Source organism: Chaetodon auriga, chromosome 3 (assembly GCF_051107435.1).
Source record: "Chaetodon auriga isolate fChaAug3 chromosome 3, fChaAug3.hap1, whole genome shotgun sequence".
In the NCBI taxonomy this organism is placed as follows: Eukaryota; Metazoa; Chordata; class Actinopteri; order Chaetodontiformes; family Chaetodontidae; genus Chaetodon; species Chaetodon auriga.
In genome coordinates this window covers 29565903-29580349 of record NC_135076.1, presented here as the reverse complement: position 1 = coordinate 29580349, position 14447 = coordinate 29565903, and the positions used below count along the sequence as shown (strand labels likewise).

The 14447-nt window shown below is 48.8% G+C and overlaps 1 protein-coding gene across 3 annotated transcripts in view; it reads right to left on the bottom strand.

Annotated features, from left to right (window-relative positions):
• Positions 1-1423: 1423 nt before the first annotated feature.
• The window catches only part of LOC143318456 (nuclear factor 1-like), a 56580-nt gene continuing 43556 nt past the window's right edge, over positions 1424-14447 (bottom strand). For 2 of the 3 annotated variants that reach the window (XM_076726812.1, XM_076726814.1), the window contains exon 2: positions 1424-4589. In XM_076726812.1, coding sequence (XP_076582927.1) covers positions 3753-4589 — 837 coding nt within the window. In that variant the 3' untranslated portion in view covers positions 1424-3752. Of the gene's footprint in view, positions 4590-13601 lie in introns of all 3 variants that reach the window. The other variant, XM_076726813.1, reaches the window with a different exon arrangement.

Here is a 14447-nt window from a genome sequence, read left to right as displayed (position 1 = left end):
GAGCTGAAAATGTCGCATGGCGGCGTGCGAGGGAAGACGTCAGCGCTCTGAAACCACCTCAGCTGGATCTTCTTCTTCGCTGCAGAGACACTAACTTTAATGTGAGACTCCTTCCATCCAACTTTTATGATTCCATCTCTCTAATTATGTTTAATTGACTTTACTGCCCACATAAATATTATCTCATCTGTAATAAATGTGAACATCTTTATTTCAGGCTGCGATGCTTCTAAATCACAGACGCAGAGGAGACGAAGTGCCAGACTCGACCTTTTTCCACCTTTTGTTCACCACCAGCCGCCGCCCCCACCGACCAGCCCTGACCACGCCCCCTGAGCTCTGTGTGTGTGTGTGCGTGCTCTGCTGTCTGTTAATAGGGGAAGGGGGGGTGTTTATCCTAGAGGTTAAAGGGCCTGATGATAGGGGTCACGACCTTCCAGCACGTGTTGAGCATTCCTGTGATAGTGACACCCGCCGCCACCGCCGCCGCCATGGGTGAGCTGGTAAATCAGTGAGAGGACGTGGAGGGTGGGGGGAGGCTGACCTTTGACCCTGAACTTGTTCCTGAGGACACGCGCGCGCACACACACACACACACACGCTGACAGCTCAGATGAATGAATGGGGGCTCTGCTGCCTGTGTGTTCATGAATGACTGCAGTGAGTCTGCTCATCTGAAAAGCTCCACCTGTTCGACCCCCAGCAGCTCCTTCCTGTGCAGCTGTTTACGGTATTTCCAGCTGCACACGCGCACGTTCGATCTCCCTCAACTGCAGATCAAGTGCGCGACATTCAGGTCGATTGGCACAAAGCTTGGATGAAAGCTGGAAGGTTTTCAGTCGTCTTGGAGTAACTGCTGCATTAAAACTCTGCAAAATCAAAGCTGCTCTGAAGAATTACTGACATTTTGACTGATTGTTTATTCTGTTAAAAGTAAGAAAATACTCAAAAAACAAGCTATTAAAAAAACAAAAACACACTGACCACGCACTGGATAAATGAATCAAAGGATTCAATGACATCAGCACATCTAAAAAACGTGAAACCCAAATGTCCGTTTGACTTTCTGTCCACAAATCAACGCTTTCTGAGCAACAGTAAAACTTGAGTCACAGTAAACACCTGCCTGCTCCACCTGTGCTTTGATTCAGAGGACAAACACCTGGTTAAGTTTCAGATTTGGTTCAATCTTTGAAACACATCCTGTCTCGTGCCTGAACACGACCTTTGACTGACAGAGACCAGCAGCACCAGTTTCAGACAGTAGAAAAGGCCTCAGATGGGAGCGCCGCCCACCTGTGGAACAAACCATCACGTCAAGCTGCGACACAACCAGCAGCTGCAGGTGAGCGCAGCCAATCAGCAAACACACAAACTGAAGTCCGCTTCAGACTTGACGTCTGTGAGGTTTGACGTCCTGACGAGCTGCTGCTGGACGCTCAGAGGATTAAATAATAAATGGTTGGTAGGACGCTGTGGTTTCTACTGGGAACACTGCTGCTCTTCAGCCGCCCCCTCCTCCGCCCCCCCGGCCTGAGTCAGTGGTACGGGGATGAATTTAATTACCAGCTCAGGCCGCCCTGACAGACCCCGCCTCCGGCCTGCCGGTCCCGAGGTCAGTCTGGCTTCACCGGGCTTTTAATCAACGCCGCTGCTGCACAAAAGCTCTGCTGCTTTAAATAAGAGGCAGGAAGAAACCTGATCCTCCCTCATCCAGACCAGGAGGGAGGAGCGGGGCCTCCGTCTTCTCCCTCTCACCTCATTCAAAAGAGACAAAATGCTGCCAAGTCCCGAGCACTCTGATGAGAAGGCTTCAGCGCTCTGGATCTGGATCTGGGTGGCAAAACTTGTTCAAATATAAAAGCTAAATTTAGCAAAAGAGAAAATTAAAACATAAACATGTTCTCAAGAATTGCCACTGTGTTCACCACAAATTATCCCCTCTGTGCTTCTGCTGCAGACGATGACAAGCAGCTAAAAACGAGTTTACGCAAACAAAAACCTCACTGAGGATTTCAAGCTTTCTGCCAAGAATCCGTCGGAGCTAAAAGAGCCTCGACCGAGCCTCCAGAAAAAACCGCAAACCAGCGGCGGCATCGGAGGCGTTCTCCCGGCCTGAAGGAGCTCAGTGTGAACCTGCAGGCGGCTGATTACTGCGGCCGCGCAGTGAAAACACACAGCGGAGGGCTGAGACCAGACCTGGACGCAGAGCAGCAGAAAGGAAGCAGTCTTTGGGCTCAGAGCGGCTTCAGTCTGCGACAGGAAATGATCTTAATTAAGGTTCAGGGACGGAGATCTTTGTTTGTGTCTGCTGACGGACGACAGCTGAAACTTCACCTGCTCAAAAACACCGCGAGGACTGACGGAAAGTCACGATTACAACACGTTTTTCTCAATGAAACATCCAGAAAACGTCTGTTCATGACGGCAGTTTGTACGCCGCGAACCGAACACACTGCGTCAGCTTTGCAACCCGAGCAGAGGTCTACTTCATCAAGATGAGGGTCTGAAAATTCGAGTCAGATCTGGATCTTTTAATCGCATCACGTGGTCTTCCTCAGCAGGTGGAGCTTCATCATTTGTCATGAACTAAAGTCTTAAACAACCTGCTGCTGATGACACTGCGAGACGACTGAAAGGTCCAGAACAGCCACTCAATGGACCTCCAGGTCCAGAGTGAACTCTGAACTTCAAGACAACTTATGTGACTTTAGAAAATATATGAAAGCAGTGGAGTTTTACTGGAAACAGGCTGAAATGTTCTCTGATGTTTCACGTTATAAAAACACTAAAAGTCCGCAGTGTGAGGAGGGCGTGTTCTGCAGGAACGATGGAGGAGTCTGAGCCTGGTGATCGCTCCACTCGACTATCTGGAATCTGTCCTCCTTTGTCAAGAAAACTCCAGCAAACTTGGACGGAGCGCCATGCCAAGTACTTAAAGCGTCTGCCAAACGTCTCGCCTCGGCCACCGCTCGCCGCCGCACGCACAAATATTCCAACAGCCAAATTATTTTCCCGTGGAATCAGCCGGAAATCGGGAAACGCGCTGAGCAATCACTCCGGAGATAATTGCAGAGTTTTTTTGTGGAGCGAGTCGTCCTGAAGGTGTGACCCGCCGAGCTCTCAGAGGACAGCCGGCGAGACGCGTCCGTCTCCTCGAGCTTCTGCTTTACTGACCGATGGTGAAATTGTGCCTGTGAGCAGCAGATAACGAGGATTTTCACTCTCAGATAAACAAGCTGAGAGAAACGTTTGTGTCACTGACTTTAAATCTGATATTTAAATCCAAGAAAACCGGCCGACGTGAAAACTTCATGAACGAAACTACGAAAAAATTCACAACAATTTTTTTCCACAGCAAACTGAAAACTAATTAAAAAGCAACGTTTGGATGAAACACGTTTGTCAGAAGCTGATTGACCTGCAGCACCAATAAACAGCATTTATCATCTTCTAATGCTATTTAACGTCAAAATTCATCCTAAACCAGACAGAGTTCACTGAGCGTGAGCGATGAGCTGCAGAGCAGGAAATACGTGAAGAAGATGCCGTCATTGAATCATTTTTCTACTGATGTTCACTGTCAGTAATCATCATACAGCAACATACTGATATACATTTAATGATCCCGGCCGTGCAGGTGTTTCTGAACACATCAGTCCAGCTGTGAAGACGCACGTGTGCAAAACAATCATTAAAACATGTTTCAGAGTGGAAAAGCTGCAGGAAGTAACAGTCGACCGCTCGGGTGGTCAGAGGGGAAGCGTCACTCTCACACATCCAACACCCGTCCACAGGACACTGGACAAACAGACAGCTTTGACTCCACAGTTTACAGTGAATAGAAGAAGAACCATCAGCTGTAAGGAGACGGGACGCGAGGCCAAACCTCCGTCACTCATCAGAAGAACCAGCAGCGCTTCAGGTGTGCAGGTGTTCGTCACACGGACACATTCACACAGACCGAACAGGGAGCTGCGCCCCCTGCTGACCGACCACAAGCCGCTCAGCATCACATCACTCGCACTCAAACACATGAAGAAGAGGCTGGAGGACTGACCTGCGTGCACGAAGTAGGCCAGGTAGAGATCCAGCTCCTTGACTGAAACTCCAATGTGATGCGGCTGCACACACAGGGTGGGGTTCGAACACTGAGGAGACTTTACCAGCCTCTCGCCGTCAGTACTTTCGAGGGGAATCCCTTTGAATAAAATCACCATGACCAGGTCCAGCCTCCACACTTTGTCCGCCTGGCGCAGGCAGTCGATCCTCCTCATCTTGCCCTTCTGGTCGGGGTTGGACAGCACGCAGCACGGCGCCTTCTTCCCCGTCACCGTCAGCACAAAGTCCTCCCTGAACTCGGGCCGGATGTCCTTGCGCAGTTTGGCCAGGAGGCGCGACGCCCACTTCTGTTTGACCTCGGGCTTCTCGCCGAGCAGCTCGTCCTTCACGGCGCGCTCTTCCTCCTTGGACATGCGCTTCTCGTGCTTCTTGAAGTACTTCCTCTTGCGGGCCTGCAGGTTGAACCATGTGTAGGCGAAGGCCCGGACGTGGGGCAGCAGGGCTTCGATGAAAGGATGGAATTCATCCTGAGGGACGGAGGAGAGACACGGTGAGAGGGTGAGACAAACAGGCCACTTTTCATCTATCAGTTCCTTTGAAGACAGCGAAGGTTGAAAAATCATCTTAATTCACTGCGACAGAGTCGTGAACAGACTGATCCATCGCCTCAGCACGAAGTTCACAGACAAATATTCAAAGCTCGTTTTCATGGCTGCGTCAGACACAAACGTCTCTTTAGCTTCAGTCTGACACACAGATCACATTTTAAAAAAACTAGTTTGACACACTTTGGCTTCACAAACATCAAACTTAACAAATATGTGAGCATTTCAACAATTATAATAATCATAATACTAATACTACTACTATTACTACTACTACTACTACTAATAATAATAATAATAATAATGATAATTCAGTTAAAACTGCTGAACACATTTCTGCTCTGCAGAAACATGAATTTCTGGAATTATCCTATTTTGGAAATTTTAGTGCTTTTGCATCAGGAAAGAGAAAGATGCAAAAACACAAGAATGGAGGAAGCACAAAACGAAGGAAAGAAGGGATGTAGAAATAAAGGAAAAGATAAAATAGGGAAAGAGGGAGGAAAAAGAAGAAAGGTAGAAGAACAAGAAGGAAGCCAGGAAAGAAAGAAGCACAGAAGCAAAGAGGACGAGAAACAGAGGGGCGGACTAAAGGAACAGAGGAGGGAAAGGAAGGAAGGAAGGAAGCAATTAAAGATGGAGGAAACAACAAAGGAAAAAAGCAAATGCAAAAGGAAAGAGAACAAGGAAAGAAGAGAAAAAGAAGTGAAGCTGGACACCAACAACGGGTTTCTGGTGGAAGCGATCAGCTGTTAATGGCCGAGCGCCTCCTCCATGAAAAGAGTTTTCAGGCTGCAGCAGCGTCTCCGGGCCACACAGACTCTTCACTGTCAATTCAAGTCTCGCCTCTTTCTTGGCTCTCAGGCAGGAATGTGGTCTGTGGGGGTCTGTGGGGGTCTGTGGGGGTCTGTGGGGGTCTGCCGGCCCCGAAAAATCACACCAACCCACCAACGAACCGACCGAGAGGCGGTGGCCACAAACACAAACAACGACACGGAGCCGGCTTCCTGCACGGCGCTCCGATCGCGTCGCATGGAGGATTAAAGGTGTATTAAAGGTGCATTATGTGGCTTTTGGCTGATGAGGGCTGCGCAGTTATTTGGGGGGGGGGGTGCGGTTTAGACGGCATGTTGTGGATTAGACCCAATTTGGGGTGGTTACACCTGCTCCCCCCTCCTCCAAACCCCAAAACCACCACAAAACCAGGCTTGTCCAGACGGCCTGAGCCAGGAAACGAACACACAGCCTGAAAAAGACGGAAAAAGCGTCTGTTTACTGCTCGACGTCACAACAGAGAGACAAGAGACGCAAACACAACCAACTGAAGGCTGGAGGAGGCGTGAAAGCCTCCAGCATGACGCAGCGCAAAGGTCATTAAAGCCTGTGGAGGCCATAAAAAACACAAAGTCTCCATAAAGACACAGAGCAGCGAGGCGAGCAGCTTCCTGCAAACCTGCAAACGACCACGTTCAGCGTGTTCACGTCGCGTTCTGAGAGCGACACGCTCGTCCTCGCCGAGCTCAACATGCTTCCACTAAGACCAGGAAACGTCCCGTCGACACGCTCGTTTTTTATCTCCATCCAGACCAGCTTCTCCTCCCTTCAGGAGGAGCCTCAGCGTCGCTCCGACCTTTGACGAAAAGCTGCAAAAGTCTTAAAGTGAAGGAACGTCAGCGTGTTGAAGCTCGTCTTCTTCGGACCATGTGACCGTCATATTTATTATATATCCTATTTATTTATTTATTTATTTATTTAAGTCATATTCATCAGATCCATCAGCGCGTTTGGCTTCCTGCTCTTCACCTGAGCACACAAGTCACACTCGTAACTTCATCACATGTTGAAAAGCACAACAGTGAGGCTCACCTGATGAATTAAAGGTGAGCAAGTAAATGGAAAACAATGGCTGCCAGGAGGAGCAGGGAGGAGCAGGGAGGAGCAGGGAGGAGCAGGGAGGAGCAGGAGCAGCGGGAGCAGCAGGTCTGATCTGTCAGACTCTGATCTGACTTTGATTTGTACTACATGTGAAAACTGACACGGCCCTGGAATTATTTTTTTTCTGCTGTTTTGACGGGCTGGACGTGGCCCGCGGCGGCGCTCGGTGAAACCTGTCATTTGAGTTTGTCCGTCTAAACACAGACGGAGACGAAGACAAACAGCTGGACAGTTGCATCACTGAGAAACAACGAGGACGACGAGAAAAAACTCAGACGAACAGAAAACATCTTCATGGAACATTTCTTATTTGGATAAAAGCCCTCAGAGGGTTACTGAGCAGGACGGGGGGAGGGGGGAGGCGAGGGGGAGGAGGCGAGAGGCCCTCCTCCTCTTCCTCCCTCCTCCTCCTCCTCCTCCTCCTCCTCCTGAGCCACGTATTGAAAAAAAAAACACTCAACTATTCATAGATCAAAGAGGCTCACACACATCTTGATACGTGCAAATGCCTCCGACTGGGGTGGCATGTGGACGCGCAGACACACACACACACGTGCATGCGCACGCACACGCACACGCACACGCACACACACGCACACGCACACGCACACACACACACACACACACACACACACACACACAGTCAATTTCGAGTCCTTTCGGCTGAAAATCTAAAGTCACGTCCTGAAAACTGGACGGAGTCGATCTGTTGGAAACAGGTTCAACTTCGTCTCATTAAAACAAAAAACGTCTGAATTAAAATGAGAATTTAAGAACAAACAGCTGAAACTTTGAATATTCTCACTCTCAGATTTTCTAGGTTCGAGTGTAATTTCAGCATTAATCTGTTGTGTGTTTGTCGACATACTGAAGCTCAGTTCTGGAAAATTCTGTCCTGATTTGATTTGACCACAGCAGCTTCGGCCGGTTCGCAGTGAAGGACGGTGATATTTAACCCCTTCACGTTCACACTCAGCGTGTTTGTTTGTGCGTCCCTAAACACCGTCTGACTTCCTGTCTGCAGCTCCAGAACACTGGTTCCTAAGTCCTTAAAAACACTCCACAAACACAGTTTCAACACTTGCATTTGAGGGGGACTATGTTCAGCGGCGGATGGATCCACACTTCACACCAGTGTGACACAGATACTCTGAGTCTGACCCTGAGGAGAAACGCTGAATATTCACAGCCTCAGACCAAAGCGTGCTAGAAACCCACCAGAGGACGTGAACCGTACCAAGGTGCAGGACCACCAGGGGGCGATAATGAGGACGAGCACAGAGAGCGATGAAGTGGGCGCAGGATGCTCGTCGAGGTGGACGGACACGTTCAGTTCAGCTCAAACCATTTTCATAAACCTAACCAAGACGATTCAGCGAGCTTCATTTTCTTATTTGGTTTCTTATTGCTAACGTGCTGCAGAGTGAGAGCGCGCTCTTCTGCCGCCGCGGCGAGGTAAACCGTGACACTGACACGCCGGGCCGGCTGGGCCGTGTGTCAGTTACACTGTGGCGCGATGGCGGGCTGGAACGTCGCGGCCTCGTCTGAGCGTGAAGCTTCACGCGCTCGGATCGCCTCTTCTTTAAAACGGCCTCTCAGATTGAACTAAAAAACACAGGAAGTTCAGGACGAGCGTTTCCTGCTGCGCTGTCAGAAAGTCTTGACGTCTGCGTGGTGTGAGATGAAACCTTCAGCTCAGAGCTCTCACTGAGGAGGAAACTGTATCTACAGGCTGTGCATTAGAGCGCCAGCTGCATTGCTTTTTTTCATATAACATTGTTCACCCTCCCTTGTCAAGGGGTCTGAATACAGCACATTGTTTCTTCTTGGAGACGGTCCAGGCGAACGGGTTTGTCTCCAAAAGCGCCTCCAGCCGCTCTGCAGCCAACCTGCAGCCGCTCTCTGAGCTCTGAAATCTCACTCCAGGACGGCCGAGAACGCCGCCTTTTGTTATTTGCGGTTTCTGTTCGGAGTGAGATGTGTTTCTGTTTGTGTGTGTCCTCGGGCAGTTATTAGGACGACGAGCGGCTGCTGGACGGATGATGTGTTCAGCCTCGCTTGCACACGCGCACGCGCACGCACACACACGCACACGCACACACACACACACACACACACACACACACACACACATTCCACAGTGGATCTGCAGCTCGGCGGCTCTGGATGTTCGTTGAAGCCACATACCAACATTCCTCACAGCCCAGCGCAGCGTTTCAGCTTCCTGACCCGCTCACGCCGTCCTCCGCCGCCGCTTCCTCCGCTGCTGTTTCACACTCTGTCTGTCGGCCGCAAACAAAATCCCACTTAACAAGTCACTCTGTCTCATATTCGGCATTAAAAACATGCTTTTGTGCCAGCGGGGTGAGATAATCCCTCCTGTTCTCAGTTTCCCTCCACTCAGGAATGTTTTCTGAAATGTGTCTTGAAACAAAATAATCCTGTTTCTGCCGCCGTGTCGAGAAAAGGATTCCAGAGAACGGCTGAAACGAGCCCGCTTCTACCCAAAAACACCCACCGATCAAACTGACGGCTGATTTTTGGACTGTTTGAGGATCATTTCAGACGTTGTGCAGTTTGTCACCTCAGTCATCCAAAGAAATCCTTAAAAACCTGCTTTAGTTTCACAACAACAACAAAAGAAAATTCTGCCTTTTGGGGCAGAAAATTCATCTTGTGTCAGGAAATTTCTAGAATTGAGAAAAAAGAAAAAAGCAATAGTTTCAGCAGATCCAGCAGATTTATTATAAGCTGACATTTACTGAGAAGGGGAAATTATCTCGACCTGCTGGCTGTTTCAGGAAAATTTAGCGTTTTAGGATTAAAACAGACAAAATGACGAGTTCGACTGGAGAATTTGTTCACCGCCAACAATGTCCACCTACAAAAATCATTTTCTCTCATAATGGAGGCAAAAAATCTGCTTCTGACTCTTAAAGTCAGATAAAATTCAGCCTCTCTGGTCAAATAATCAAACTTGTTCTGCGTGTTGTTTCAGGAATTTTCTCTAAATTGGTGCAAATCTCTGCAGCCAAAATGGGGGAAATGAGCGTTTCTACGAAGGAACATCGATTGATTTGTGTTGGAGGCATAAATTTATCTCTGCCTCGCAGGCATTTTGGCTTTTTTAAGAAAAGATGAGATTTTTCAGCTTCCGTAACACAAATCTGATGTTTCCCTTCAGCCCAACAACTCCTCATGAACAAATCATTTCTGAAAAATGTGCTTGTGCTTTTCTGTAAAATTCCAGCCAGTTGCTCTGAGATAATCCCACTTTCTCTTGTTTCTGGAATTTATTTCCAGACGGTAATTTGTGTGTATCTTAAAGCTGCAGACGGCCACGGACTGCTGCATCTGTGTCACCAGAACGACGTTTCATCGAAGGCCATTTTTATTAAAAGCAGGTGAAAATCATGTCGTCTCCTGACAGAAAGCAGGTCTGTGCTGAATAAAAGCCGCCTGTTTAAAACGTGCTGAAGAGGTTTTCAGCCGACGTGTGACGCGCCTCCCCGGGGTTCTTTCTTCGTCTCTTTTGGGGTCATTCTTTCTTTCAGCGTTTTCCCTCTGAGGAAATCTGCGTTTCTAAACCTGCGAGGGGAGTCTGGGAGCTGGACTGAGGCTTACACGTTCCCCCTCTGCACCTTGGTGACAGATGTAATGAGCTCCAAATAACCGGCCAGTAACAACAAGCCCCTGAATAACAGTCATTTAGGGGAGCAATAATGGTAATCCTCCCCGCCTCCCTCCCCGTCTACTGACACCCACACCGACACACTGAGGGAATTATCGGCGTGTCACTCGGGCTCAGAGGCTCGCCGCCGAGGCCCGACGGGTAGCGGCTGGAGACGGAGGAGGGTGGAGGAGGACGGAGGAGGACGGCGGCAGCATCCGCACACAAAGTGTCGTCAGGCGCACCGAGGTTCAGCCAAAGCACCAGAATCATATCAGAGCTGGACCAGGTCTGCCCACACCCTGAGGAGGACCCTCAGAAACAACTCAGTGAGCTTCAGACCACAGAAAGGCTCAACGTTTCAGCAGAGAGCGATGAATTTAAAGCAGAGGAGCTCACGCAGGACACGCCAGAGATTTATCCACTGAGACAAAAGACAGCAGAGGACGACCAGTGGGACCTTCTCTACGTCCTCCATGTCCATCTGCCTCAGACCTCTGTGGGTCCTCAGTGGACACTCGTTCAGACTCTGACCGCTTTAAGCTCTAATGTGCTCAGACATTAAACGTAGTTTAAGACAGAATCTCGTAGTTGGATGTTTTTTTTATTTTGTAAAATTCTGAAAATGGACGATCTGCCGGTTTTGATTTCACTCAGTCAGAATCTGCTGAAGGAGACGAGTTCTTCTACACGTCTTCATTTTACTGTGTTCTTCTTCGCGTCGTGTCTCGCGCCGCGCTCCTGTCACCACAGAAAGATCTACTCTTTGTCTGTTTCCATAAAATCCATTTAAAAAACACAAACGCCGACTAAACATCACGACTTAAATGAAACCTGCTAAACGCCAAAACGTCCGCAACAAAACATGTTTGTCAAAGTTTGTCAAAGGCCACAAAACCCCAAAAAGTTCCACAGGCCAGATCAATAAGTGCATCTTTGAAACGTTCAATTCCGATGAAAACTGGTGACGGTTTTGTCTCTGGGCGCCCCCTGCTGGGCGAAAAGGAAGACGCTTACTTCACTGACGCTTTGAGCCGCGGAAATTTAACGCCTCAGATTTATTTTTCTTTAAATCTGACATTTAGGCAGGCAGTCCTCCAACATTTCCATTTCTTTGAGTTCTAGTTCTTAAATCACGAAACACAAATTCACATTTCAGCTGTGTGAAGTTTTCAGAGGAACCAGCAGCTGATGATCACCGTGAACCCAAAATATCCAAATATTTCAATCATTGAATTTGGGCCTCGTGATGCCGAATAAAAAGGCAGCGTTTGTTCCAGGCAGGTTGGCACTTACAGCATCACTGGATTACACACACACACACACACACACACACACACACACACACACTCACACTCTTCTATTCCATGATCAAATATGTCAGAATTATCAGAAATTAGTACGAAAGCTACAACAAAATCAATTGATCAATGAGAAAAAAAGACGAAGCACCTGCTCAATAAAAATCTTTGTGTTCAAAGCCCAAAAACAGATTTTTCTGTGTTTTGTGAGCAGGACTCGAACAGCAGCAGTCAGTGACGACTGTCTGCTCATTATTGGTTTTACTGCCGATAATCAGATTAAACGTTAAAGCTCAAGCTCGTTCCTGCAGTTTCAGACGCTCAGATCGTCTTCAAAAACAAACCAGGCTTCAAGCAGAAAATCAAGAAGCCAAATCATTTCTGAGGATTCACCAAAGCTGCAGCAAAAACCAGTGAAGTCACAAAGAGCTGACGGGCAGCAGATTATCAGACGACTGAAGGAGCTCCTGACACAATATTCTGTGTGTATTTACAGCCGGGATCAATAAACACACTCGTCTAGAAATTGTTAGAATTAACCATCAGTGAATTATCTGGTTTCTGAAATCTTGTTTGTTTATAATAACAAAATGCATTTCAGGAACAAATAATAAAACGTGACATAATTTCATTTCAAACCAATCTTTGCAATAAAATGCATTTAAAAAATTGGTGGATTAAATTAAAGGTGTATAAATATTTGAATTTAAATCTTTGTGATTTTTCTGTTTTCAATTTTAATTCTGAGGCTGTGGCTCATTTCAGGAGATTAGGCCGACAATTCCTGCAGGAGGAAGCCAAAATCTCCATGAGGTCACACCCAAAAAAAAAAAAAAGCTCTTAAATCCTATTTTAACCTCTGACCCTGAACACCACACCGCGGTAGAGAAAATGATTTTTTAAAGAGAAAATTCGGTCAAATTTAAGTGACTGGTGCATAAATATGCAAAGTGTTTTGACTCAGATTTGGGATTGGAGCTGGAAATAAGGAGAAACGATCCCGTCGTGAGTTTTGTCCTCTGTGTGTGTGAAGTGACATTTTGTGTGAAGCTGCTGATGCCTCGTGCAGGTCTGTGTCACCTCAGATCACCTCTGACACAAACAGCTCGGGTTTGTTCTGCAGACAGCTTTCCGTCAGGCCTGAGGATCCTGCGTGAGGCCTCAGCAGCAGGACGGAAGCGATTAATGATCACATTCACTTTGATTTTACAGACCAGGATCAGCCCGCAGGCTCGACAGACCCCTCCGTCCTCCGTCTGTCCTGATCCTGCGTCAGGACACCAAACTCACTCATTTACGCACAAATACGGAGCTCGGGAACAACCTGAGTCAGACACGACCTCAGCTATAAAAATGAGAGTTTCATCGCTGCGCGCGCCTCATGCGTGAGCGTCTCTGCGCGGGGCTCGGCTCATGCCGGCGTGCTCGCCACGGCTGGAAAGTTTGGGGGTAAAGAAATCAGAAATAAGCAGCGAGTTTACGCGTCCAAAATTATGACCGTGTCTAAGTTTACGCATCCAAATTCTGAGTTAAATTACGGCGTTCAAAGTTTAGAGAGGAAGCGAAGACGGAAACCTCCTACAGGAAAACCAGCAGCCCCCCCAGACTGAGCCGGAGCTGCGGTCAGGCCGGCCGGGCAGCGGGCGCCTGAGCCGGGCTTCAGTCAGCGGAGCAGCCGGGACAGACACACAGACACAACCAGGGGCTCAAACCTCCACTGAAACAAGTCAAAAACACGCAGCGCGAGCAGCGAAAGTCTCCGCCAAAGAGCAGAGAGAGAGAAATTCTAGCTCGTTCAATAAGTGAATAAAGTAAGTTTGGAGGCGCAGTCCGCCATGTGCTGCAGAGAGGAAGGCGACAGTTCAAGTGCGAGAGAGGCTGCGGCGGAGTCCCAGCCTGCACACTACAGGGAAGAGTCTATAGAATCCATACGGTCCACAGCCAACAGTCAACAGCCCATAGGCGCGGAGAGCGCGCGCTGCAAACAAACACCGTTAAGACCATGGAAAAGTTTGAAAGCTCACTCACCTGCGTTAAACATAGCGGAGAATACATATCTGTCGGCTCTAATCTTAGATCTGGAAGGTGTGTGTGTGTGTGTGTGTGTGTGTGTATATGTGTTTGTGTGTGTGCGTGGGTTACTGTAACGTCAGCCTGTGTGTGCGCGCGTGCGTGTGCGCAGCGTGTAGCCCAGTGTGTGTGTGTGTGTGTGTGTGTGTGTGTGTGTGTGTGTGTGTGAAAAAGGAAAGAACAGAAAAAAGGAGGAGAGAAAGTGGAGAAGGGGAGATAGAGCCCTCCTTTGCCCCCTTCGCTTTCACATTTCCAACCAGGGCTGAACTTTGACCCCGCCTCGAGTTACATGTACTGTCCGGACCTGTTAGAGGCCCTCCGCCGGGGAGCGCACAACTTTCAGCCCAGACACGAAGAACATCTCCGGCAACAAGAGAAAAGTCCACTTAGAAAAGCTGAAAATTAGAAAAAAAAGTCACAGGGAAGCCCGGTGCGGTGTCGGTGCTGGGGGGTGAGGCGGGAGCGGCCGGTGGTGGCGGACGGAGCAAATCTCCAAAGCGTCCCGAAAGTGCATTTCAAACGGCCGGAGAGCCGCGGCGACCGGCGGACCTCGGCAACATGTCTATCCGTCCTGCGGTGCGCTGTGGCCGGCGTGCGGCGGTGCGGCTCCTCGGTGCTCGGGACGGAGGGCGCGGTGCAGCAGCAGCAGCGCTGTCGGCGGAGTCCCGGGAAAAGAGATCTGACGAGGAAGAAAGAAAGAGGAAAACGGGATCCCTGAGCTGCCAGACGGCCGCCTCGCCTGTAAAACAACCGACAGCTGCTTTCCGTTAATTTATCTTCAGCAGGAGGACACGGTGCAGGAGA